A 23,196-nucleotide genomic window follows, 5' to 3' on the forward strand; every position below is an offset into this window, starting at 1 on the left:
TGCCATAAGCTGTTAACTCTCACTGTCATGCACTGCTTCATCCCATGTATTACCATGTTCTTGATCTAAGCAGAGAAACCTCCCTTCTCCTGTGATGCTCACTGGAGTATCTCTCCTTGGTGATATCAGTCTTGGAAGCTCATGCTTGTCTGCCTCATCATCTGGGAAAGAGCTAGATGTTCCTGCTTGCCTCACGCTTGTTCTCTTCCTCACTGAAATGTGTAATTGCTAATGGGTTTGTGTCTTGGAGTTTTTGAGTGCTTACGCATACAGCTTTTTTAAATTAATCTGCGTTATGTCACATTCAGATGGCCCAGAGGGGCCAAGTATGGGCTCAGACTCTAGTGCTCAGTAGAATTTAGATTGTATAATTCACTAAGCAAAGCACTTTTGAATTTATGATTTACTTTTCACTTGGGAATGTTCTTTCTACACTCTTAAGTGTGAAATGTCTAAAGTCAACAAGTGAAGAACTGCTTGTTCATTTATCAGCACAGTGATTACCATGTGAGATGGGAGCCTCATAACTGGTGAAGTCACTGCCTCGTGTCTGCCTTGAAGCATCTTGCAATTTGCTTGTCAAATACCCAAGTGCTAATTGGTGCTGGTGGAAGGAGGTGCAGCACAGCATTGAACTGCATAATAGCTTGTTGCCAAGAGGTCTCTGCCCTAGCCCCCATGCAGTCCTCCTCTTTCTTGAGCTAAGTTAGATCCAGTGACACAGTAGGTCTCTCCCATTTGCCAACTAATGCACAAGCTGCATTTGTTTCTGCTAGCTTTTAACTTAGAACAATTTTAAATATGCTGAATCTGGTTTCTAACTTTTATTATATAATCTTTACAAGTGTTAAAATTTCAAGGACGTCTTTACTTAAAGTATATTTTTATTTTTTGACACCTAGATACTAAAAAGAAATGTTCTGCAGTTTGATTTGGATGCTTGCCTTGCTCTGCAGGAGCTCTGCAGCAGGTAGGATGGAAAGTTTCTTGATTACTTATGTGTTAAGAAGGTTTTCTAAAAGATGACCTTTTCTAAAAGACATACTCAAGACTTAGGAAAATGAAAAAATGTATTAAGTTAATGAGTACTAAATACTGTACAGTATAGAGTGACAAGTTCACTTGACATCCTTCATCTCTATGGAATGCTAACTGTCATTACTATAGTCTGAGCTTATTTTCTTTCGTGTATTTTAAAACCTATCTGTGTAACTATTTCCCTGCTCATAGGATGTAGGAGGAGGGGAAACTATCTGAAAAATATCATGGAGTAATTCTTGTTGGATTGTCAAGACTGGTAAATTTGCATATGTGCTGACAAATTAATATGTATGCAACATGTGAATATTTAAAGAGTAGTTAATGTCTAAAATCATGGTACTGATTTAAATCAAATATTGTGAAATATTTGTTCAAAAATTAATGGAATGACTATCAATGCTTTCACATTATTCATAACTTTGTCAGCAGTGTCTGAAGATCTTTCCTTAGTGTGGCAGTTCCACAGTTAGTATTTTCTGGTATACTCATTAGTGATTGTACCAGCCGAGTCATATGTACACTCCTTTTTAAAAAACACGTGTTTATAAAAACTATATGAATAGACATATGAATATCTATATAAGAATAGACAAAATATACATGAGTAGACAAAAATACTGGTAACAGTCCTTCGTTCTTTTTACCTATTAAAAACAGTTTGTTTAAAATATTTCTGTTTCCGAGAAATTGTGGAAACATCATTCTCATGTAATATCTATGTTAGCATGGTAACTAATATGAACTGAGTTTGCTATCAGCAATATCAGTTTGCTCTGTCCCTGGAATGTATTTGAGCCACATCTGATAAACCTCCTATTATACGTAAAATGTGTTAAACAAAAGTGTTTTATAAATATTATTTGAAAATTTCTATGTCCCAATGCCAGCGCTCAAGCTGTCACACCTGTATGTTTGCTAGTGAACAAATAACTTTGCCACTACCTTTTAAGTCCTAATTTTAGATGGGAGATTGGTCCATTCTGGATGATCACCATAAAGGTCTTCCTGGTATAGGTGGCACTTCCATTGAGTTGAGCCCAACATGCTGGAAGCAAACCTCCTGAAGATGCCTCCTCTTTGAAGCCACCTGGTGACTTCTGATCTTTCATTGCTTATATGATCTCTAGACATACTTGATAAGTTACTTTGCACAGCTATTTTAAAAGAAATATAAAAGGAAGCAGGTTATGTGATATTTCTGTTTTTGTTTTTTAGATGAGAACTTTGTCAGAGATGCTGACATTTTTCCTTCATCTCCTGAAATTCTAAGAGGAACCACCCTGAAACTGCTTTGTGTTCTTGGAAATCACTATATATCTCACAGGAATGCAAGCCACATAATCTGGAAATTGAATCATGAACTGATCGCTGAGGAGAACTATAATGTTGTCAATGAGACTGTATCTAGTGTAACCATCCATAATTTCACTTACAATAGAGCATGTGTGAAATGTTTCCTTAATTATTTAGGCAAAGAACAACTTTTGGTGCACACTGAAGCTAAATCTGGCTGTAAGTAGAAATATAGGATACTGAAATGGAATATTTTTGAGTAACTCTTCGTAAAACTTGTTTTTAAATGTGTTTTTAGCTGGTAGCCTTCTTGCGGCAGCAATGTTCGGGCATCTCCTTTTTTATGTAAACTAAAGCATGAAATTTCTGATCTTTTTATTAGTGCTAGCCAGATGAAGTCAGAGGGGTTTTCATTGAGTTCATTGAGAACTGGATCTTTCCCTTCGATAAGTCTCTTTGCTAGACTAGCAAACTTTAGTTTCCTCTAGGCACAATTTCCCTACTGATCCTGTTTCACAGAAATTATCATTACAGTTTCACCTGAAGAAGGTGACAATAAAAATATACACATAAAACTTCTCAAATTTGTTTGACAGATTAAGTCGAGATTATCTTAATATACGTTCTGGGTCTCTTCTCCACTAAAGGAGCAACAAATACAAAGAAATATGTCTCTGGAATAAAGAACAGCATAAAGAATTGCTTGTGTGCCATAAGTTTATCTCAATAAGAGGACGCTTTCAGGAAGTGTTGAAATAAGAAATTAAAATTCTTCTGGAGATAAGGTTTCTTTAGCCAGATTATTTGAGGGAACAGTTTTCTTCCATCTGCATTTCCTGCAGATGATGAGTGAAAAAGTCTGATAGGGATATATTTGAGGGTGTTATTTTATGGCTGATTTTTGACTACAGAGATTGCAAAGAATTGTTACCTTTCTACTCTCTTGGTACTAAAGTAAAGAGAATCTTGGAATTACTTGTCTCTTCAGGGTCACATAGATGTGTTTCACAGGGAGTTATCTTTTGCACTGTCTCACAGTGCAAGCTCCTCAGATGAACAGGATGTGTGATTAGACATTCTGGAAAGGAACAAAAAAGTGTGATCATTAGGAGAATGCCCTCTTTTCCAGGACTTTTATGATGTTTTGTTTTTATCTTAGTATACGCATTGGCATATAGTGACAGTAATTTTGCAATCGCTATACCTGGTGATCAGCATGATGTGTTTAATGGCTTGTTACTAGGATGATGTAAAAGCACTTTCAGATCTATGTAACTAAGCATTTTTGAGAAGTAGGTGGAGCAAATCTCCCTGAGTGAGAAAGTGGCTCAGTGGCTTAGTGGTGAGTTTTGAGGGCAATAGGAAAGTTTTTTACTAAAGTTTGTTATAATCTGCACTTTGATTAGCATAGTTGATTTTTATCAGTTGTTTATTTTGCTTATTTTTAACCAGAGATTTTTATGTAATTGTAGTTCCACCAGACAGACCAGGAAATATTTCCTGCATTTATTACTTTAGTGTTAAACTTGCTTGTAATTGGACTTCAGGAAGACAAACGGATCTTGAAACCAGCTATACTCTTTATAGGAAAATGTAAGTATAGAATATATCAGGAAGTGGGATATTGGGTGAGATTGCTCTCTCCATTCTCTCATATCCTGAACTCCTGTGTGAACAAAACCTGGAAGCACCACAGGGTTTACAGTCAAGCACAGTCCTCCTTAAGCCAAATTAATTCTGGGTTAGTAATGACTGAAGGAAGTTAGTCTGATACGCAATGTAATAAAAAGGTAAAAGTGAGCATTTTCAAGGAGGTCTTCAATACAGAAACATTTGCATCAAAAATAACATTCCTTTGTATCCTTGAAACAACATGCTAACCAAATCAAAAGCTTCATGAATCAAAAACTAAATGAACTAAATGCTACTTATATCAAAACCTCTGTGCAGATAAAATCCCTTAGGATATTCTGCTGCCAAGTCAGAATGCAGGTGCTTTGGCATGCTACTTAGAAACTTACTATGTTTCTTAGTGCTCCCACTTAGCATGGGAAATTTAAATACTTTCTCCTCCAATGATTTTAAACTAACAGTTGTTTAAAGCAAAGACTCTTTTATCCTGTACAGGAATTCCAAATATGATTGCTTGAAGTACTGTGTTGCCAAGGAGGATATTGTAGAATTTATACATCTCTTTAAGATTCTTTCTGGATTGATCACAGCTGGGGACTTGTGTTTACACATAGCTGGTAGCCGCATGTTTTTTTTGAGCATGCATATTTATTTTCTTCCCACTTCAATTAAATTGTGAGATGTTTTCTGTAAGTTACTGTGAAAATGGTGATATCTGTGTTGTTTCAAGACAGATCACAAATACAATTTTGAAGGTGGTAGCACTGTTTTTTTTTTTTTTGCCTTAAATCAACTTGTCAATTCACTTCACATAGTAGCACCATGAGCGATGCTGCCTAATCAAGACTCTAGCAAATGTGCCCACATAAGTGGTTTTCTTAACTGTCTAAAATATTCTTAAACATGAAGATTTGCAGGTTTTATTAGCATATTTCATCTTTTTTTGTTTGTTTAAATGGTCAGGCAGGAAGAAGGTCTCTAGTTTTATCTCCAGTTTGGACTTGACAGAGCAGGTATTTACAGCATCTTCATTAGTTGAAACATCATCTTCATCAGGTGGAACTTGTATTTCTCTTAGCATTTCTAAGCTCTATAACTTAATTGAGTCTGGGAAGCTATGTCAGCTACTTAAGAGGTATCTATTGCTGATTCTTGCACCAGCAGAAATTCTTCAGTAATTGCTCAGTAAATTGGGTTGCAGAACTGTTTCAGTTAAAATGGAGCTGCTAATTTTAATCCAGCTCAGCTCCCTGACTGAGTTTACCACCTCACTAGGAAATCACTGGTATGGGGGAGCACAGCTATAGATGGAAGCACCTGTGTGTGCTGGGAAAGGCAGGACTGCCACCTTTCTCAGATGTGCAGCCTTATGCGGGGTTAAAATTGTTCATGAAGTAACCTCTGTAAACTATTACTAGTTGTGATAATTTTCTATTTATTATATAGTATGAGATATACTTGAATTTCTCTAATTGAGTGAAATGAGTTTGGTTGTTCTTCCTTCTCACTCACAGAAATATATAGTGAAAATACCAGATCTATCCATGTGTTCTTTTAGAAAATATATCACACCTTATAATAATTTGGCACTGCTACAATTTGTCTTTTTTTTCCCCCATATTTGAGACACAGGGAAGTTTTATTATCTTTTAGCTCTACCAAATGGGATGTATTTCTGCTTTCATGAACAAGTTGTGTGTTTTTATATCTTTTTATCTTATATCTTACATATAGTTATCCTGCACAGACATATTAGATACTGAATTTATGTACTATGTGGATTTGCAGCAGTAGTAGATTTTGGGAACAGTATTTGTTTGCACAAAAATGACATCAAAGAAGGTGCTTAGTGGTAAAAATGACTTGAAACCCCTAAAACATAACTATTGATTAAATTCTAACCTAGTGAATCTCTAATTTCTACCTTTTTTATTTTTATTTTTTTTTTATTTTTATTTTTTAGGATGAACGATGCACCTATTCGAAATACAGGTGGCTCCAGCTGTGAAAGCAAAACTGAGTCATGTTCATTTGATTACCCAAATATTCCATTTAGCAGTTCCACTTGCTTTCAGGTGAAAGCTGAAAATGCTTTGGGTGAAGCTGTATCAAAATGTGTTCCTATACCCTTGGAAAAAATAGGTAATTAAAGTTATCTAGGCATGAACCACATTACATGTTGATCTGATTATAATTTCCCCAGTTCTTCTCTTACCCTTGCCTCACAAATACAGCATTTGTACAATTTGTAGGTTTTGAGGATGCTGAAATGAATTGTGTGATCTAAGGTGTTTTTATTTGAGAGAAAATTATGAAAAACACTTTCCAATATAATGATTTTGAAATTAGTATTTGGGTTTGATGCATTTGTTTTTTTTGTTTGTTTGTTTTAATTGACTTTAGCTTTGAAATGCCATCTCATTTCATCTCGTTTTCATCATTAGAATTACTGATTTGGTAGTTCACCAGGATTCTGATCTGAGTAGGATAAGGTCTGCATGGCTGTTATTCCCTACATAATGCCCAACCCTGTGGTGCTTTATTTTTGAATGAACACGACAGGTTATGGAGTTTTACTCGGTTTGCTGGCTTATGTGAGGGGTTGATGCTAAGGCTGAAACCAGAATAAATCCAAATTGGAAAACTTTCCTTGGCCATACTCTGTGGAACAGTATTACAGTAACGTTGTGCCTCTACTTGGGCCCATATGTAGATCCAGCTACTGGGTATCTATGTCACAGCACCACTACCAAATGATGCAAGTAAAGTTCTCATTATGGTAAAGAAGCTTGATGAGGAGTCCATTCCCTGACACTTTTTGCAAACAAGAAGTAAAGACAGCCCGTCTAGTTGAGGTTCCACTGGAGAATTCTGACATTTACGCAACCCTATACTACTTTACTCCTTGTATTAAAACCTGTTAAGTATCTCAATCTCCAACTTTTTCCTTGCTTGATTTCCCTGAGTCTTCTCAGGAAAATGAGACTTCGGTGGTATTCAAGACCTATGTGATGAAAGAAATGTGCACTTCTGTTTAAGTTTGTTAGCATTAACTTAGTTGTGTGCAACGTCTCTTATAAATAACTTCCCATACATAGGTGTCTATAAAATACACTGTTATGTGTATATGGTAATAGAAAATATATGATATTTAACTTCTTGGAATCCATATAGGCCAAGCAATTCTAAACTTTCATATGAAACTTTTTCTAATGTTAATATTTTTCTTTCGTTCTAGAGAAATTTAACCCTCCTGAAATACTTTCAGTACAAAACATTGCTGGTGTAAAGCAATTGCTTGCTGTAACCTGGAAAAAACCTGAAAAGATGCTACCTTCTCAAGACATAAACTGCCGGGTTCGATACAGAAACTTGTATTCCAACTCTTCAGTAAGCTGTGAAGCTTTGCTTCCTAGTAGTAGTTTATTTGTGACAAACTATTTTTCTTAATGATATAAAATGCTAATGAGAAAAAGGGAAAAAGTAATTAGAGCTAGTAATAAAATCTAGTTACTTTAGTGGAACAAATTATATATACATTACCTTAGACAATGGAACAATAGTCTTAGGGTAAATTCCTCGCTTGTGGTCAGTGTCTGTTTTGTTGCGTGCCATGCTTAGCAACACTCCTGTGAAAGGTTTGGGGATCATCTGTTTACACAGAATCAGTGAAAATACCTGCACTTTCGTTTCCTACTGGTGGCGAAAACAGTACTTACTCAAATGACAATACAGTAAATAGAGTAGTGATACACTAATTTTCAAGTGAATTAAAGCATCAATTTTCTAATACAGAAACTAAAGGAAATTATTTTTGTGGAGTCTGTTTTTCTGGCACTTAAATGGAAGAGCATACTAGAGACACAACATTTAGCCTTTTGCTGCTTCATTTCCATCCAATGATGCTTCTCCTACAGAAGCAGTTTCATTTGCAGTGTTGCTGTTATCTCTTTCAAACTGAAGAATGGGTCAAGTGGTTTGGCTTTTTTGAAACTCCTGAAGTTAAAATGTTTGTTTTCACCTCAGTGAAACTTTTAGGGAGAGAAGAAAAACTCATCTCTGCCAATCCAATGACAGTGGCCAAAAGATGACAGCTCATCTTGATATACGAAGTATTTTTCTATTTTTGAGCAAACATGTGCAAAAAAAATGTGTCTGAGCAAATACTGTTTTCCTGACCTTTTAAACTGTTTAACAGAAGAATCTAAATAGATTACTGCAGGCTATGAAAAACAGACTACCCATTTTTCTACTCGCATATATTTAATTTGTGATTATAATTGTTTAATTTTGTCAAATTAGTAAAAGATAGACTGTGTCTCTGCAACTGCATATCAAGTTCTGCAGGAAACTGACAGTTCTGAAGCCCCTTTAATTAGTATTTTAGTTCCCAAAATTCCTCCTCTTGAATCCATTCTGGTTTTGGCAGTGAGTGTTTTGAGATGAGTATGGACTAAAATTTTCAGAAATTGGAGTGTTTCATTAGGCATTACTGCAACTGCCATTCTGCTTCTTAAAGAAGTGGCTGTGTGCCTGCCTGCTACACCATTATTCTGGCTCACTCTTCAGCAGAAGGCTCAGTGGTTAAGGCCAGGTGTTGTCACTGGTTTGTACTTCTGTTGTGCACCAGTGATACTGTTCAAATTTATTTTTAACATTAAATTAAGTATCTACTGCCTACTGAATTTTGCTCATATGTTTGTTTGTAGGAAACTGTTGCTGTCAGACTGAGTTTCAGAGAGAAAATATCATCGCTTAATCTCACAGGCTTATGGGATTCCACAGAGTATGCAGTTGCTGTGCAGTGTAGAAGTGTTGAATCCAAATTCTGGAGTGAATGGAGTAGAGAAAAAACAGCAAGCACAGAAGAGAAAGGTAGCCTAAAAATTAGTGTATTTTTCTTTGGGTATACTTTTGGGCGTTTTAGGATTTAGTAACAGAAAACACTACTTTCAGCAAGCGATCAGGCTATTGAGTTAAGAGTTCTTTTTCTTAACAAACAAACAAAAAAAGACACCTTTTTCTGAGAGATGTAAATGACATTTAAATACCAAAAAAAGCCTAAGAAAAAAGGAAGAATAGAGAGGAAAGAAAACAGGAAAAACTGAGAATGTATATAATCTGAGAATATGTAAAACTGAGAATAAGCATGTGCTAAATATTATAGCCAGTGTGTGTAGTGTGTAGTAAAATATAAGTATAGAAATTGTCAGTTAAACAGGATTACAGCATCTCTTCTAGAGCTTTGCAAAAAAAAAAAAAAAAAAAAAAAAAAACAGAAGGAAATGTCATCTTTTCCTGTTATTTTGATGCTAGGTAAAGTACACAGGTCTAAAGGAAACTCTTTACTGTCTATAATGCCAAAAAAGTGCAAATGACTCACACAATATTTACTAATTAATTATTTACAATGCACAGAACAGATGTATACACACATATATCTGTGTACCTATTAAAGCTGTTTCTCAACTCTTCTTTCTAGCACTATGTATCTCAAAATGAATCAGTTTATTAGTGTCTACTACATAGTCTAGAATAAAGAAGTTGAGAAACTTAATCCAGTGCTGTCAGTGTGCACAGCACATAAATGTAAGACAGACTTTTCCCTTAGAATTCAATAATACAAAATGTTTGGTTAGTAAAAGGCAGTTAGAGATGGATTTTTTTTATTTTTTGTTTAATGGGTATAAATCTGAACCAAAAAAAATCAGGAAAGTTTTGAAAAGAACAAGGAAGATACAAGGGAAATATTTAGAGGGCGAAGGGCACCATATTACAAATATAAGAAAAGACTTAAATGTTGCTCTCAGTATATTTTTGAAGTGTTTCGTTTTTGCCATATTAACCCTGTTTTTGTAACTGTAATAATTTCAAGGGCTTTTTTGTCTTTAAATAGCACCTGTAGAAAAACTGGATTTGTGGAGGGTAATTGAATCTTCACATTTCACTAAAAATAGAACTGTACACCTCATGTGGAAGGTAAGTACACTTTCTGGGATTTGATGGTATCTTGCAGTAGATGTTGCATTTGAATATTGAAGTATTGTAGGCAAATCTGAAACTTTCAGGTGCTCCTGTCACCCAAAAAGGACCTCACTGAACTAAAGGAAAAATTAAGTCTTTTGTTGACATAACAGCAGATGAGTACAGCTTTGTAAATAGTGCAACAGGGGCAGGTCTGAGTGTGTCCAGATAACTGAAAAAAATCTGTCTGAAAAATACAACTGCTCTTACGTAATAGTGTGTGTCAGAGCTATATTTTTACCTTGCTGTGGTAGAGTGCCCACAGACTTTTTGTCTTTCAAATCTCACTATTTGACTTTTAAACCTTTCCATGGAATTGCAGCAGGTGTGACTGAAGGAAAGTACTTTGCTTTTATAAATTCTCTGTAATTCTACTGAAGTTTGACTTGGACATTTATGTATTGTAACTACTGAAAAAGATATTTGGCCCTATTTTACAATTATATCTTAAGTAATGTAGAAGCGTGACTTTCAAAGAAACTTTCCTGTCTTTTCATGCAGTGCTCTGTTGGGTCACTTAGAAATTTTTAAGTAGTGTTTTTTCACTTGTGATAAAATTATTCTTAGAGCATTATGTAGCATTAAGAAGTATTCAAGATACAGTATCATTGACATGATGGAAATAAAACTTCGTAACTTTCTGGAACGGCTGAAGTGAGATATTCTGATGATTCTCTACTGAGTAGCAAAATGATGAACTTGTGAAATAGAATGTTTGCATTCAATAACTCATTCATCTCCTTCCCCCCACCAACCTTTTGCTTATCTTGGTGTTGTGTAGTTTTTTTAAGAGATAAAATGCTTCAATAAAGTATGTACTTTGGATTATGTAAGTGACACTGAAACACTTATTACTGATTTTTTTTTCTTTATAGCCATTAAATCACTTTCCACCACCTGGGAAAATTCTAGGCTACACAGTACAATATTTTCCAGAAAACAGTGCTGCTCTTAAAATGATGAAAATCACTACTGATAAGAAAATTATTTTGTTTGTAAATGAAGGGGCATATATAATATCCGTTACTGCTTATAATTCTGCTGGAGATTCTCCAGCAGCTACATTGAGGATTCCGTCTGCTGATGAAAAAAGTAAGATTTTTGAATGTTGGAACTATAAATAGGAGAGGCCGTGCAAAGATGGGTAGCCCATTACCCTTTTGGTAGCAGGGGTACAAGTGTCTCATTTAATCCATTCAAAGTTGCAGAGACTGAACTGAATAGCGTACCCCAGAACAGAAGAAAAGTTACTGAGGTAATGTCATCTTTCTGTTTGTCATATGGTTTTTCCTTTGTAGAAGATTATTGTTTGGGCTCTTGTTTGGGTTTAACACAACTGTGGTTAGGATTTCTATTCTGTTTATTTACTTGAGTCTTGGACCTCCCAAATAGTGCCACCCAGTTCTGTTCCAATTGCCTACCAACTTATGAAATTTGATACCACTGGATGTTGTTAAAGTGTGTTGGCCAGTGTCATATAAACAGAGGTGTTTAAGAGAATCCATTCCTTAAGATGCGTGAATGGAAGTTGGAGAAATGCTTGTCTGTTCTTGTGAGTTCACAAAGTACAAAAAGCTCTACCCACTGTCAGGGATAGTGCTGGTGTACTGCAGCACATGGCTTTTGCTCTTTGGCTCTTAGTTTAATTCTGGTATCTTCCTTAATCTTCTATTGCAACATTCTACTCCCCGCCTGTGCTCCAGAAGGGAATTTACGTTTCCCACAATGAATCACTTCTACATCATTTGTTTTCTTGAAAAAAAAGTATAAGTGATCTTCTTGGATTACTCATTCAATTCCAGGCCAGTCACATTATAATCTAATCAGAAAATTAGATGTGTAGACATTATGTCATCTTGTCCTGCATGTTGCTGGATACCTACCTCTTTCTGTATTCCACAGTAAGAGTCTTCCAGTCTCTTTCTATACTGTGACAATTTTTTTTCTACATTATTTTTTTCCCCCCAGTACTTGCCTGGCTACATTTTAACTCAGCCTTAGGTCATCTGTCTGTATGCAATTTGATAGTTCCCTTTGGCTTGCCTGTCTCTGAACTTGCTGGATAGATTTACTGATTTTGTTTTTCTGATGTCCGAGTCCAGTTTTCTGTATCTGTACTACTTAAGAGTCTGCAAAGTATAAAGTGAGTCATAAGAGATAAGCCTATACTTGATTCTGTACATGTAAATCTTTGTGCATTATCTCATTCTTCCCTCCTTCCACCCTCTTCTGTTTTTTTGGTTACAAGTTTGACTACATAAATATGAATATACTTTTAAATGGTGTTTTATAACCTTTTTTTAATCTTGGCAAATCCTCATGCTTTTCTAACGAAACGGTCCAATTAAACAAGTTTGCCACGACTGAAATGTTTCCTTATTGTGGTGTTTATATTAAATTTAAATGTTTTCTGTTAGCTTCTCAGGTTATTGAAAGTGTGAAGACCTTTACAGCAGAGGAAGAAGTGGTGGTGGAATGGATGGCTTCCAGATCAGAAATAAGCAGATATGTTGTTGAGTGGTATGAAGACCTGGAGATGGATTCTTTTCCCAGATCATGGCAATATGTATCAAATTCTACGAACTGGAGAACTAATAAGAGTATGTTAAATTATTTATAATCACAGCTGTGACAATCTATGGATGTACGTTTGTCATATTTAGACTAGAAAGCAGACACAAAGTGACAATATAGTCACTTGACTATATTGTCAAGTTGAAAATATAGTTAGCATTATTGTCCAATTTTGGTCAGATTTATCATTTTTTATACTTAAAGCATGTCCTTAAGGTTCAAGGGGATTAAAATACCAAACTTCCCCTGTCTTCTAGATAAACAGGAACAGCATAACAGGAATTTGCCATCTGCCTTTTTATCACCTTTAGCATCCCCTTTTATCCTGATCCAGAACACCATACTGTAAATTGTATCGCACTATCCACATAAAGCATAATAGTATTGATAGCTGAAAGGTTGCATAAGTTTAATACTAAAGGGGTTGGAACTTTAAGTAGGGAGGTCTGACAGATGCACACACTCTTAGCAGAAAAATCTAAAACAAAACCAAAATGTGTTCAAAGATGGGAAAGAGCATGTGTCTTCATGTGTGTTAGAGGAAGAGTAAGCCATTTGAGAGGCTTTCAGGGTAAATATTCCTCAAAAATAAATAAATGGAGTAATTACTGCATCTGGCATGTTAAGTATCATACTAAGATTTATACACATAACCAAATGCCTTTCTTAGATGTTTGAGCAGCAGTTACAATGGACAGACAAATAGGTGAAGATCTGTTCTCCTTTTTCTGAGGCCTACCTTTTAAATTGCAAAATTCTCTAAATAGTAATGATTTGTGTATTTATTTGCCACAATAAAAATCTAGCTTCACAATAGTGTGCAGAGGTCAAGAAATATGTACAAATGGAAAACTATGAATGTTAATACAAATCTGAGTTATCTGTTGCATGTTAAGTTTAGGTAACAAAATGGAAATGTTTCTTCTCTTTTTTCTTCTGTTGCAGTAAAAGTACAAAAGCCAAATGAAGAATAGCTGATTACATTTTGAACTAATAACTAAGAATTTGCAGAAGTCCCGAGCTTATGCTGAAAAGCTAAGCTATTCCAGCAATTTGCTGTGAGGAATAAAATGCTATTTATAAACTCAGTTAAAATTCCTTGCTCCCAAGCATGAGTGGGAGAGATCTTTGTTTATCTTGAACATAATTCAGATGTGGTGTTTCAAGGCCACTTGGACCTTACTGTAGCTCAGCCCTGGTCCTGGCATTTTTTGTGCAATAATTTTAATAAAGAATGAGTCAGAATCCAAGCATTCTTTGAAATATTATCAAATAAATTATTATGTTAAATGCAGTAATGAACACTATAGACAAGTATGCACTTTCTTTCTTTATGAAGAAAATAGAAGCATGGAGCAGAACACTTAGATTGCTAGCTGGCAAGTCTCTAGCTAGCAAGAAATTACAGCGTTTTCATACTTCTGTGCTTAGGAATTTTATGCAGAGAATTATGTAAATGTCTCCTTTTTCTTTACAGAAACATTTAAGCCATTTGTATGCTATAACATCTCAGTGTATCCTCTCTATGGAAATAACATAGGAGCTCCATATTCCATTCAAACTTACATTCAAGAAAAAAGTACGTATCTGTGAATTGTGTTGCAGTGCATCTGTTAAGGTATTTTGTCTTGGAACAGCTTGGTGTTGGGCATGACTGAAGGAGAGAAAAGGGTGATTAAATAACCCAGGAGTCAGGCTTCCTCACTTCTGTTCACAGCCCAGCTCTTCACTATTGTTTAATGAAATAAACATATGCCTTGATAGGGGTACAGTATTTACTCATTTATTGTCAAGTTTACATACTGGTTATAAAGTATTTGTTATGGATGTTGACACAAACATAAATTTTCCAAACTCATCTCTTCAACTTCTATCTATGCTTAGATATCTAATGAGATGTTAGTGATACAATGACTGGGCTATTTGCCGTATTTTTTACAAATATATGATATACAGTATAAAATGGATGTGCTTGGTTTTGTTAAGCTTTATAATACAAGTGAAAATGTGGTTCTGCACATGAAAAATACTAAAAAGACATGAAGTGTCAAGTTGGATGGTTTAATTCACAGATACACTTAAGACTTCAAGTGTGTGTGTGTACATATGTATAGGTGTATGTATGTGTGCACACATGTAGTACAAATACAGTGAGCAATCATATTTACAAGCATAGCTGGAACTTGCTTTTGAATGCTTTCCTGTTGAAAGGAGCATTGAAGGACCTTTTACCTCAATTTCTCTGTGATGTTTTCAAGATAGAGACTTTAGAATATCTGAAGGTCTTCAGATGGAGTTACCCAAATAGAAGCTGGAAGGTGCTACCAGAAATAATCGGATGTTAGGTTGAGAAAAGTTAGGAATTACATTGTAGCACTGTTAAGACATAAAATTATAGTAGCTAATGCTACTGGTATGAATAAATAAATGTGGATGGCTGAAACTTTGAATTTTTTTTTTCTAATTTGTAATGCTTATTTATAGAACCCTCAGAAGGACCTATGGCTGACACAGGCATTCCAGGCAAAAATGAAATTACAATTAAATGGAAGGAAATTTCAAAGGACAAACGAAATGGCTTCATCACTAGTTACACAATATTTTATAAACCTGAAGGTGGTGAAGAATTGAGTAAGTATACCTTAAAGCTTTCAGCAGTGTTCTGACAATCTGCTGTCTGACGATAATTATTTTTTGTTGTTATTAGCACACCTTCCTGTAGGCCAGCTGTGTCTGAAGGTACTGGTACTAAAATGCCACAGTCGTGATGCAAGGCAAATGTCTTTAAGCTAAAAGATAAGGGTATTCCTGGTGAATATCTGAGGTTTTAATATGACCTGTATGTTCTCACTAAATTTCTTTGTTCTGGATTTATTTCATACAGCAGTGCTTCATCTTAATGAACTTTCTTTACTGTTAGCAATGTTCTGCCTGTGGTAGTGCAGCAGTGATTGATCCACATCATTCTTTCTAGTTCTGTAACTGAGATGATGCAAATCTAGTGTCCCAAAGATTCAAGCATGATACTGAGGACGTGCATGAAGGCACTGTCATTTCCCAGTCACTTCCCTTTCCCAGATGTGGATAGAAGCTAGTACAGAAGAGGCTTTTTTGCAGCTTGTTTTCAGCCAGTGGTAGAAGAACAATTGTGCAGGAGTGGGACAAATCAAATAGTGTTACTGGTTGCTGCACATCTGCTTCTTTTGAGTTATACAATGGTGTGCATTGATATTTGGCTTCATGCAGTAGAAAATGTTTTGGTGACTTTAAAAACATGCTTATATTTTAAAATTAATATTCTTTGTAGATGCAGAATATTACATACCTCACTTAATTTACAAAGTAAACCATGTCATAATAATTCCAGTAATAGAGAAGGTATTTGAAATACTGTGTTCTATTCAGAGAAGAACTTTGAGACTTTGGCAGGGGTGGAGGAAAACCTGTTGCTTTCAGAGAGCTTCTTCTGACTTCACTGGGAGATGTCCAAGCATTTAATAATGTTGCATCCTTTTGGATGTTCAGTGTCTGACTGCATGGCCTTAGAGTGCCGTTTCAGGATATGCAGGAACTCAGCTGTTTTAAGAAGTTTATTTCTGACCTTAGTATCCCATGGCTTGAGGGTATAAAGTTTTCAAAACACTCTTAAGGGTAAAATATTTTGTGAGATTGTTTTACCTATCCTGCAGTTTTATGATACAACCCTATTTTGGACAATCACTGTGTGTTTATTTTCATAAATCTTCTCCTAAAAAGATGAAACAGTGAACCCTGATGTTCTGCAATACAGACTGAAGTCCTTACAAGCAAATACCCAATATACAGTTCATATCATGGCAACTAATGAAGCTGGTGGAACCAGAGGAGAGCCAAAAACCTTCAAGACTTTGAAATTCAGTAAGTAATCTTCAAGTTTAGTGATTACTATTTTTAAAATAGGTTTTGGGATTAAGAAATGAAGGATACTTCAAAGTGTTTTTAGACTGCAAATGCATCTGCTAATTTGCTATTCAAATGCAAGCCAAATGATGGCAGGGTGAGGATTGGTTTTTGCCATCAGTTACCTACCTCAGAAATCTGCACACTATTTGAGCAATAATGAAGTTTGAAATATGCTTACATTGTAGGTACTTGCTCTCCTGCATTGAATTTCCTATTTATTTTATAGTAACAGGGAGAAGTGGCTCTAGATAGTAGTTTTAGGTGATACTAAAACATCCACTGTCCAAAGAGGTGGTAGACTTTTTATCTTTGGCGATATTTAAAGCTTGCCTCAGTATGACCCTTAGTCATCTGATCTAGTTACCAAGTCAGCCAAGATATCTCTGGTTGTCCCGTGGGTCTGAATTATTGTGTGATCATTTTAAAGTAAATTTAAAAAAACAGTACTCTTCCAATTCCATCACAGGCAGCTTTTCTGGCTTGGCAGCTATGGCTTGTTTGATTTGATGCATGTTATACAGGGAGCACCATAGAGTATCCTGGGCAGCTTTGGTTAGCTTGGGCAGAGCTTTTTAAAACTGTGCTGGTTAGGAGACTTAGGTGTTTAGAACTAACTTTTAAAATGGAATACATGAGGGAGTAGTAAACATCTCTTTGTTTGCTTTTTTCCTTAAAGATGAAGAAGACATTATTTTCATTGCTATACCTGTTGGATTAAGTATGTTGTTTTTATTAATCCTTTGGATAATATGTATTCTTAAAAAGCACATGTGAGTACGCTATTACTAGTACATTTTAACTCATAAAAGGCAGTTTATTTTTTAAATGCTCAGTATTGGGTTTTGAACCAGCGCCACATTAAGAGAATATAGCAGGTTGAGTAAGAAGTGGCTAAGAATGCAGATTAATTTGTAACAGCAGTTATACGCAACAGTTCAAACAAAATGCACTTTCAAAAATTAATATTTAAAACTGAGTAAGGAAATAGATTATTTGTAAATCCCTTTTTCTTATGACAGTTTGGCAAATGAATTGAGGATAGGTTCAGCTGAAGGGTTTTTGTAATTCATCTGCTCCAAGATAGTTCAGTCCATCTGATGTATCTGCTGATAATTTATTTGACATAAGAGCTCATGGTAACTCTAGTTTTCCATAACAATAGTGACACTTCCACTACAGCAAAGTTTTCTTTAGGGAAAATATTTCTGTTGCATTCAAAAACAGACAAAAAAAAGACATGAGGGAAAACTTTATTAGAAAAGATAGTGTTAGCGTAGGAAAGACTTCCTTTGTAGAAGCTTGATATTATAGCAGTATTTAGACTTTTATGACACTTGATTTTTCAGTTGATTAAGTTTACTTTCTCAATTACAGGTTTAAGAAAGTTTGCTGGCCTGATATACCTAATCCTGCAGAGAGCATTGCAGTAGAATGGCCTGCTGATGCGTTTATGGTAATGATCTCAACTTTGTTCATTAAAAGTGAGAACAGTCAAGAGAAAAGTGCATCTCTGACAGTTGTTTTATGATTAAATCGAAGTATCGAATTGATAACAAAAGAACAAAAGAAATATCCTTAGTTTTATTTCAAATTAGTAGAAAAAAAATGCAGATTTATAAACCATGTTCCTTAAATTCTTGTATGATAAGCAATAAATGCTACGGAGTTGGTGGTTGATGAATATGACTCATTAAATACACAACAGTATAATTTCTCAGGATTCTGAGTCTATTGACTTTGATTGCCAAATCAGTCTGGATAGTTCCCAAACGTTCTGCAACCTAGGCTACAAAGCATTTAATCAGATTTAGTTCTTCTAAAGTTTGTTTGCTGCTTAGCGAATTTTGAGACTGATTTAAATGAAATGGTCTGATCAGGATTCCACAGAATGTGTAATTTTTGGAGAATGAGTTTGTAAAATTTCGTCTGAAAAAGTGCTGATCAGAGTATAAAAGATACAGAAAGTCCAGCCTGATGTAGAGCCTTCAGTAAAACACTTTATTAGGCGGAAAAACCTTGCTATGACAGCTTTTAAGAAACAAAGTGAATAACTTTTTTAGTTGTCTTTCACAGTATAACTGCGTTCCAGCTGAAATGCACATTTGCTGTTCATTAATGGAATTTTGAAATGAAAAGACAGAACTAAAATGGCAGTTTCTTATGTTTATGTATGTGTAAATGTATGCATAGGTGTGTTGTATAAACCTTTTGTTACACTATCTACTCTTATCATAATCTTTAAATTGATCTCTATACTGACAGAATAACTCAATCTTCAAGGGAGTAACATCTGAGGATAAACCTATAGATGGCTTGGAAGATGTAAGTGTTTTGGAACCCTGTTTTCCTGAAGAACATGAACACTCGCTACTCATGAGTCATGAAACACATGTTTCAGAATATACTGATATTAATACAAAAGACTCAATTAACCTAGATGAAAAGATACCATATAATGAAGGACATGAAGCTGCCAACTCTCTTTCAGCCTCCATGCCTTATACCATTACTGATCAAGATTTCAGAAGTCAAGTTCAGTTTTCAACTTTGATGCCAACTGAGGAAATCCAACCCATAGAAATGCTGGAAGATGATGGTATTAATGAATTCCAACATACTTCACATGAAAATGAAGAAAGGAAGGAAGAAGAAGTTTCAAACCTCTTGGATTTCAATGAAGAAGCAGTGTTCAATCCATACCTTAAAAATTCTGTTAATACCAGGGAATTTCTCATTTCTGAGAGCTTGCCAGAACACAATAAGAATGAACCGAAAAGCCAGTCAATTGCCATTTCTCCTTTACAGCCAAATATTGTAGGACAATCCTACATAACACTGGACATGTTTGGGTTGGCCACAGCTCGTTAGCAAGAGAAACCTTTCTGTCCAAAGTCTCTTTTGAGATTTATCCTGGTAGTGCTGCCTTTTACATATTCATGTGTTGAACCCCAGATGGATATTGGTTACTCTAAATGGAATTTTGGGAATTCTCAAAGAACAGGACTTCTTTAGAAAGGCTGTGAAGTAATTCACACACTGCATTTCTACCTGTCAAGGTTCACTTCAACTGTTTCTTTTAAATGTTGGGTGTATCAGAAGTGAGGCACAGGAATTAGACTGTTTTATTTCTTAGTTCTCCCATGTCAGCTTATTCAAGCACGCCGATCCTACTGCAGGAGCACCCAGCACTGCAGGTAGCTCACAGGTTTTCCTCCAGGCAGCCACAAGCCGAGTACTTTTTTGGGATGCAGTGTGCATACTTGAACAGAGATGGGACTTGCCAAGTCCTTCCTTGAAGCTATATGAAGTACCAGTACTTTCCAGTTCTTCTTTCCCTCAATTGTTTGATTTGGGATTTTATTTGTAGAATTCCTCCTGTTTGGAAAGTAATTCAGCCATCTTGTATCCTGACTCCTGAATTAAGTTGCTTCAAGTTTTCCTACCTTTTGTTAAGATACTTGTTACCTTTTGAAAAGCGTAGGGTTCTGTTGGCTTTCTTCCATCCTCATCTCTTGTTTTTAAATCTTCTGTGTTTTGTGATGATTTTCATGTCACCTCTTTGTTTTCTGCTTATGTTTATTGCAAGATATCAGATCTTAGTGTTTCATTGACTAATTTATTCCAGCTTCAGACTCTTTATCCCAGTTGCGATTTTGGTTTTTTTAACTGGGGAAAAAGTCAGCTGATTATCAGCTATGTTAGTATAAACACCAAATTTATATTCAGGTCTTTGTCCTTTAAGTGTTAGAAAACACTAAATCTGCAAAATATCCAGAGATATCCTCTAACTAATTTAAACGCAGAGCTTTCTGTAGGAAGGCTGTAAGCTCTAAGTCATAAAACTATTTGCAATTTGTTTTATGGAGGAAATGAATGTGTTAATTAGGCAGGAAACTATCTGATTATTTTTCAGCAGTTATGAGTCTATTACTGTAAAACTCTTATCTCAAAATATTAGATTAAATGACAGCATAGAAAAATCTATTTAACTCCGAATAAAAATGCTTAAATGTTGTGTTAAGTGTGATATGTGCCTGGAAATACAGCTATTTAAGACTTTAAACTACTTGGGCAGAATGTGAAGGCTTAACATAATTAGTCTTGCTTGTGCGCTAACTACTGACCTGGGGGAGAAAAACATGCCACCCACTGGGATGGAAAAAGGAGAGATTCATCAAAGCAGGCAATGATGGCCTTTCCTTATGGTCAGGGAAAGGGATTAGAGATGGGAAGATCCATTGTTCATAAATGAACCTGAATCTGACTCAGAATATGTTGGCTATTACTGAGAAAAGGCAAACTCTACACTCAGGCTAAAAAGCTATGCCAGTAGCTTGACAGTGTCTTTGCTTTATAGCAATGTTGCTTTGTTTTCCAAGGAACAATAAGAAGGCTGTTGCTGCCGACGATTTGTGCAGCCCCACTGATTCAGCATCCTTCCCTGTCAAGGTCTTTGGATTGCTTTCCAAGCCACAGTGTTCTAGGCCAGAACGTTTGGCTTGGGTTCCTAGGGTAAGCCTTGCTCCCAAGTAAGGAGCCTTGTTATGCTCCTGCTGCTTGGCTCGCTTGGCAAGTCACCGTTCCCGAATGTGAGTGCAGATTGCATGTGACACTCACGGCTTCTATTTTGGCTCAGTAAATGGATTCAATTTCACCTGTGTAAAGTTGTTTCAAGAGTCCTGCTAATTTTTTTTCTAGCTTTGTACAGTGGCTTCATGTTTGTGTGTCGCTTTGCGATAACACCAGTGCAAGATGCAATGTAGACAGAAATCACTCCAAGGCAGGCAGGAACTGAAAGCTTACTAAAACCCAGAATTTGATATTTGTGGATACATCAATGTGCATCATTTATAAATGCGGGAATTACTTTTTAATTATCATGGTGGTTTTTAATGTTTCCCATATTCATGTTTTGCTTGTTCTTAGCTTCTTGCTACCTTAGCTGTAAAATGCTTGTACAGTCATTTGGGGTTTTTGTCTCATCAGTAATTACTCCCTTCATACTTTATGTGAATGCTTATGTTGAGAGGGTCTCAATTGATGTATTATGTGTCTGTGTGCACTCAAATGCTCCATATGAGGAAAGTCAACTATCCTTATTCTGAGAAGAGCGAATCACATATGCAAAGTGCATTCTGATGTTTGTGCATCGTCCTACTTCGCAGTGTATTGAACACTTGCAGGTAAGGGAGGTTCAGCTGCTGAAGCCCCCGTGTGCAGTGTGAGGTGGGCCCATGGCTGCTGGGGCTGTTGCAGCCGCAGCAGAGGCCACGGTGCAGGTAGCCCTGTCTGTTGGGCTGCAGTGACGGCTCCACTGCCTTCTTGTGCAGGGTGAACCAGCGCTTCTGTAGCGTGGATGATCAATAAGCTGAAAACACAGGCAGGCTGAAGTCCTGGGCTGCTGTTGGAGCACAGGTGTGTCTTCCAGTGCTCCCATGGATCAGGTAATGATTCTGGTCATTAAGTTAATCACTTTAAGTGCTGGGGTGGGCATGGCAACTGTCACAGTTATGTTGTAGAGACATTTGTGGACACAAAGATCACATGGCAGTAGTGTTTCAAAATGTCACTCTGAAGGGCTGAAGGTACAAATGCTCCAGATGGTTTTATCTCCAGTCTCAGACTTCAACTGTGGTGCCTGCTTTGTCAGGGAAGTAAGAGGTTTTAAATAAAGAAGATGCAGCACTACGATGCTTGTTAAGTTGCTTATATAACAAGAAATGCAGTCCTAAACCTCACTGGTAACATACACAAAGCAGTGTTTTTTTTTGTTTTTTTTTTTGTTTTGTTTTTTTTAGCAGATTTTATGCTATTTGGGATTATAAAAGTAATTTTATGAATCAATTTATTCAATAGATTTATGTTTTGCCAACAGCTATTCTGAAATACTTAGGAAAGATGCTTTGCCAAATGTTAACTGGAAATAACAAATAACTTACATAACCCAAATGACTCAGGGCAGCATAAAACTTGATTTGAAACAAGCATTGATTTGAATTATTGTCTTGAGCTGCTCCACTCTTTTCAAGACAACTGCAAAGGTAGTGAAAGATCCATTTTGTTGCTGTTTTAATGTTTGCCATGTTAATGCCAGGAAGTAGAGGTGCATCCTCAGTGTTGGTTTGTCTTGAGCCTCTATAGCCTCAGAATGGGCTTACTCTCCCTTCCAGTGGTTGCTGCCTTCCAGCAACACAAAAATGACAATATGCAGTTGTCAAACTTGCCTCTTGTGTTGTCTTCATTATATGTTTATTTATGATTTATTTATTCGTGGTTTATCAGAAAATATACTGCTCCATTGCCTTAAGGATAGGGTGTACCTAAAGTTTCTACAAAAGGTCATACTTTATAAGTGAAGCCAACAAAAACAATTAAGTATTCCTTTTATAGTACAAACTGTTCTTAGTGCCGTCCTTAATGTTTTTTAAGCTGACTATTACCAAAATGTTATCTCTGCACTTTTTTCAGTTATTCAGTCTTTGCAGTTGACAAAATCTTTTTTAAGTATTTGACAAAAGTGTAACCATTCTGATGAGTTTCTGTGAAGCAATTTGCCTGATGTCTTCCTGGGCTGCTTTGTTTAGTTCAGTCTTCGAAGGGTCAATAAGTACATTGCCACCTCCCTATTTAATAAAAGTTATTGCATTATCTGACTCTTTTGAGTTGGAGCAGATGTTTGAGCAAATTGTT

General features: G+C 35.9%; 1 protein-coding gene across 1 annotated transcript; it reads left to right on the top strand.

Annotated features, from left to right (window-relative positions):
• Window positions 1-913: 913 nt before the first annotated feature.
• IL31RA (interleukin 31 receptor A) lies at window positions 914-19,452 on the top strand. The gene is made up of 15 exons (XM_088520616.1): window positions 914-970; window positions 2,257-2,553; window positions 3,807-3,927; window positions 5,930-6,108; window positions 7,205-7,356; window positions 8,676-8,841; window positions 9,863-9,945; window positions 10,866-11,082; window positions 12,408-12,590; window positions 14,042-14,143; window positions 15,049-15,195; window positions 16,321-16,461; window positions 17,183-17,276; window positions 17,881-17,959; window positions 18,769-19,452. Exons 1-15 carry the CDS (start codon window positions 916-918, stop codon window positions 19,372-19,374), a joined length of 2,622 nt encoding a protein of 873 aa, XP_088376742.1. The 5' UTR covers window positions 914-915; the 3' UTR covers window positions 19,375-19,452.
• Window positions 19,453-23,196: the final 3,744 nt, after the last annotated feature.

This window comes from Tinamus guttatus, unplaced genomic scaffold (genome assembly GCF_059628265.1).
Source record: "Tinamus guttatus ecotype Peru unplaced genomic scaffold, ASM5962826v1 Tinamus_guttatus_pri_ptg000094l, whole genome shotgun sequence".
NCBI lineage: Eukaryota > Metazoa > Chordata > Aves > Tinamiformes > Tinamidae > Tinamus > Tinamus guttatus.

Excerpts from the sequence above, each read along its gene's own strand:
- IL31RA (XM_088520616.1), top strand. The coding sequence starts at position 916 with ATGTTCTGCAGTTTGATTTGGATGCTTGCCTTGCTCTGCAGGAGCTCT. Across the intron at positions 2,554-3,806 it reads CACTGAAGCTAAATCTGGCT|TTCCACCAGACAGACCAGGA; the intron begins GTAAGTAGAAAT and ends ATGTAATTGTAG. Across the intron at positions 7,357-8,675 it reads ACTTGTATTCCAACTCTTCA|GAAACTGTTGCTGTCAGACT; the intron begins GTAAGCTGTGAA and ends GTTTGTTTGTAG.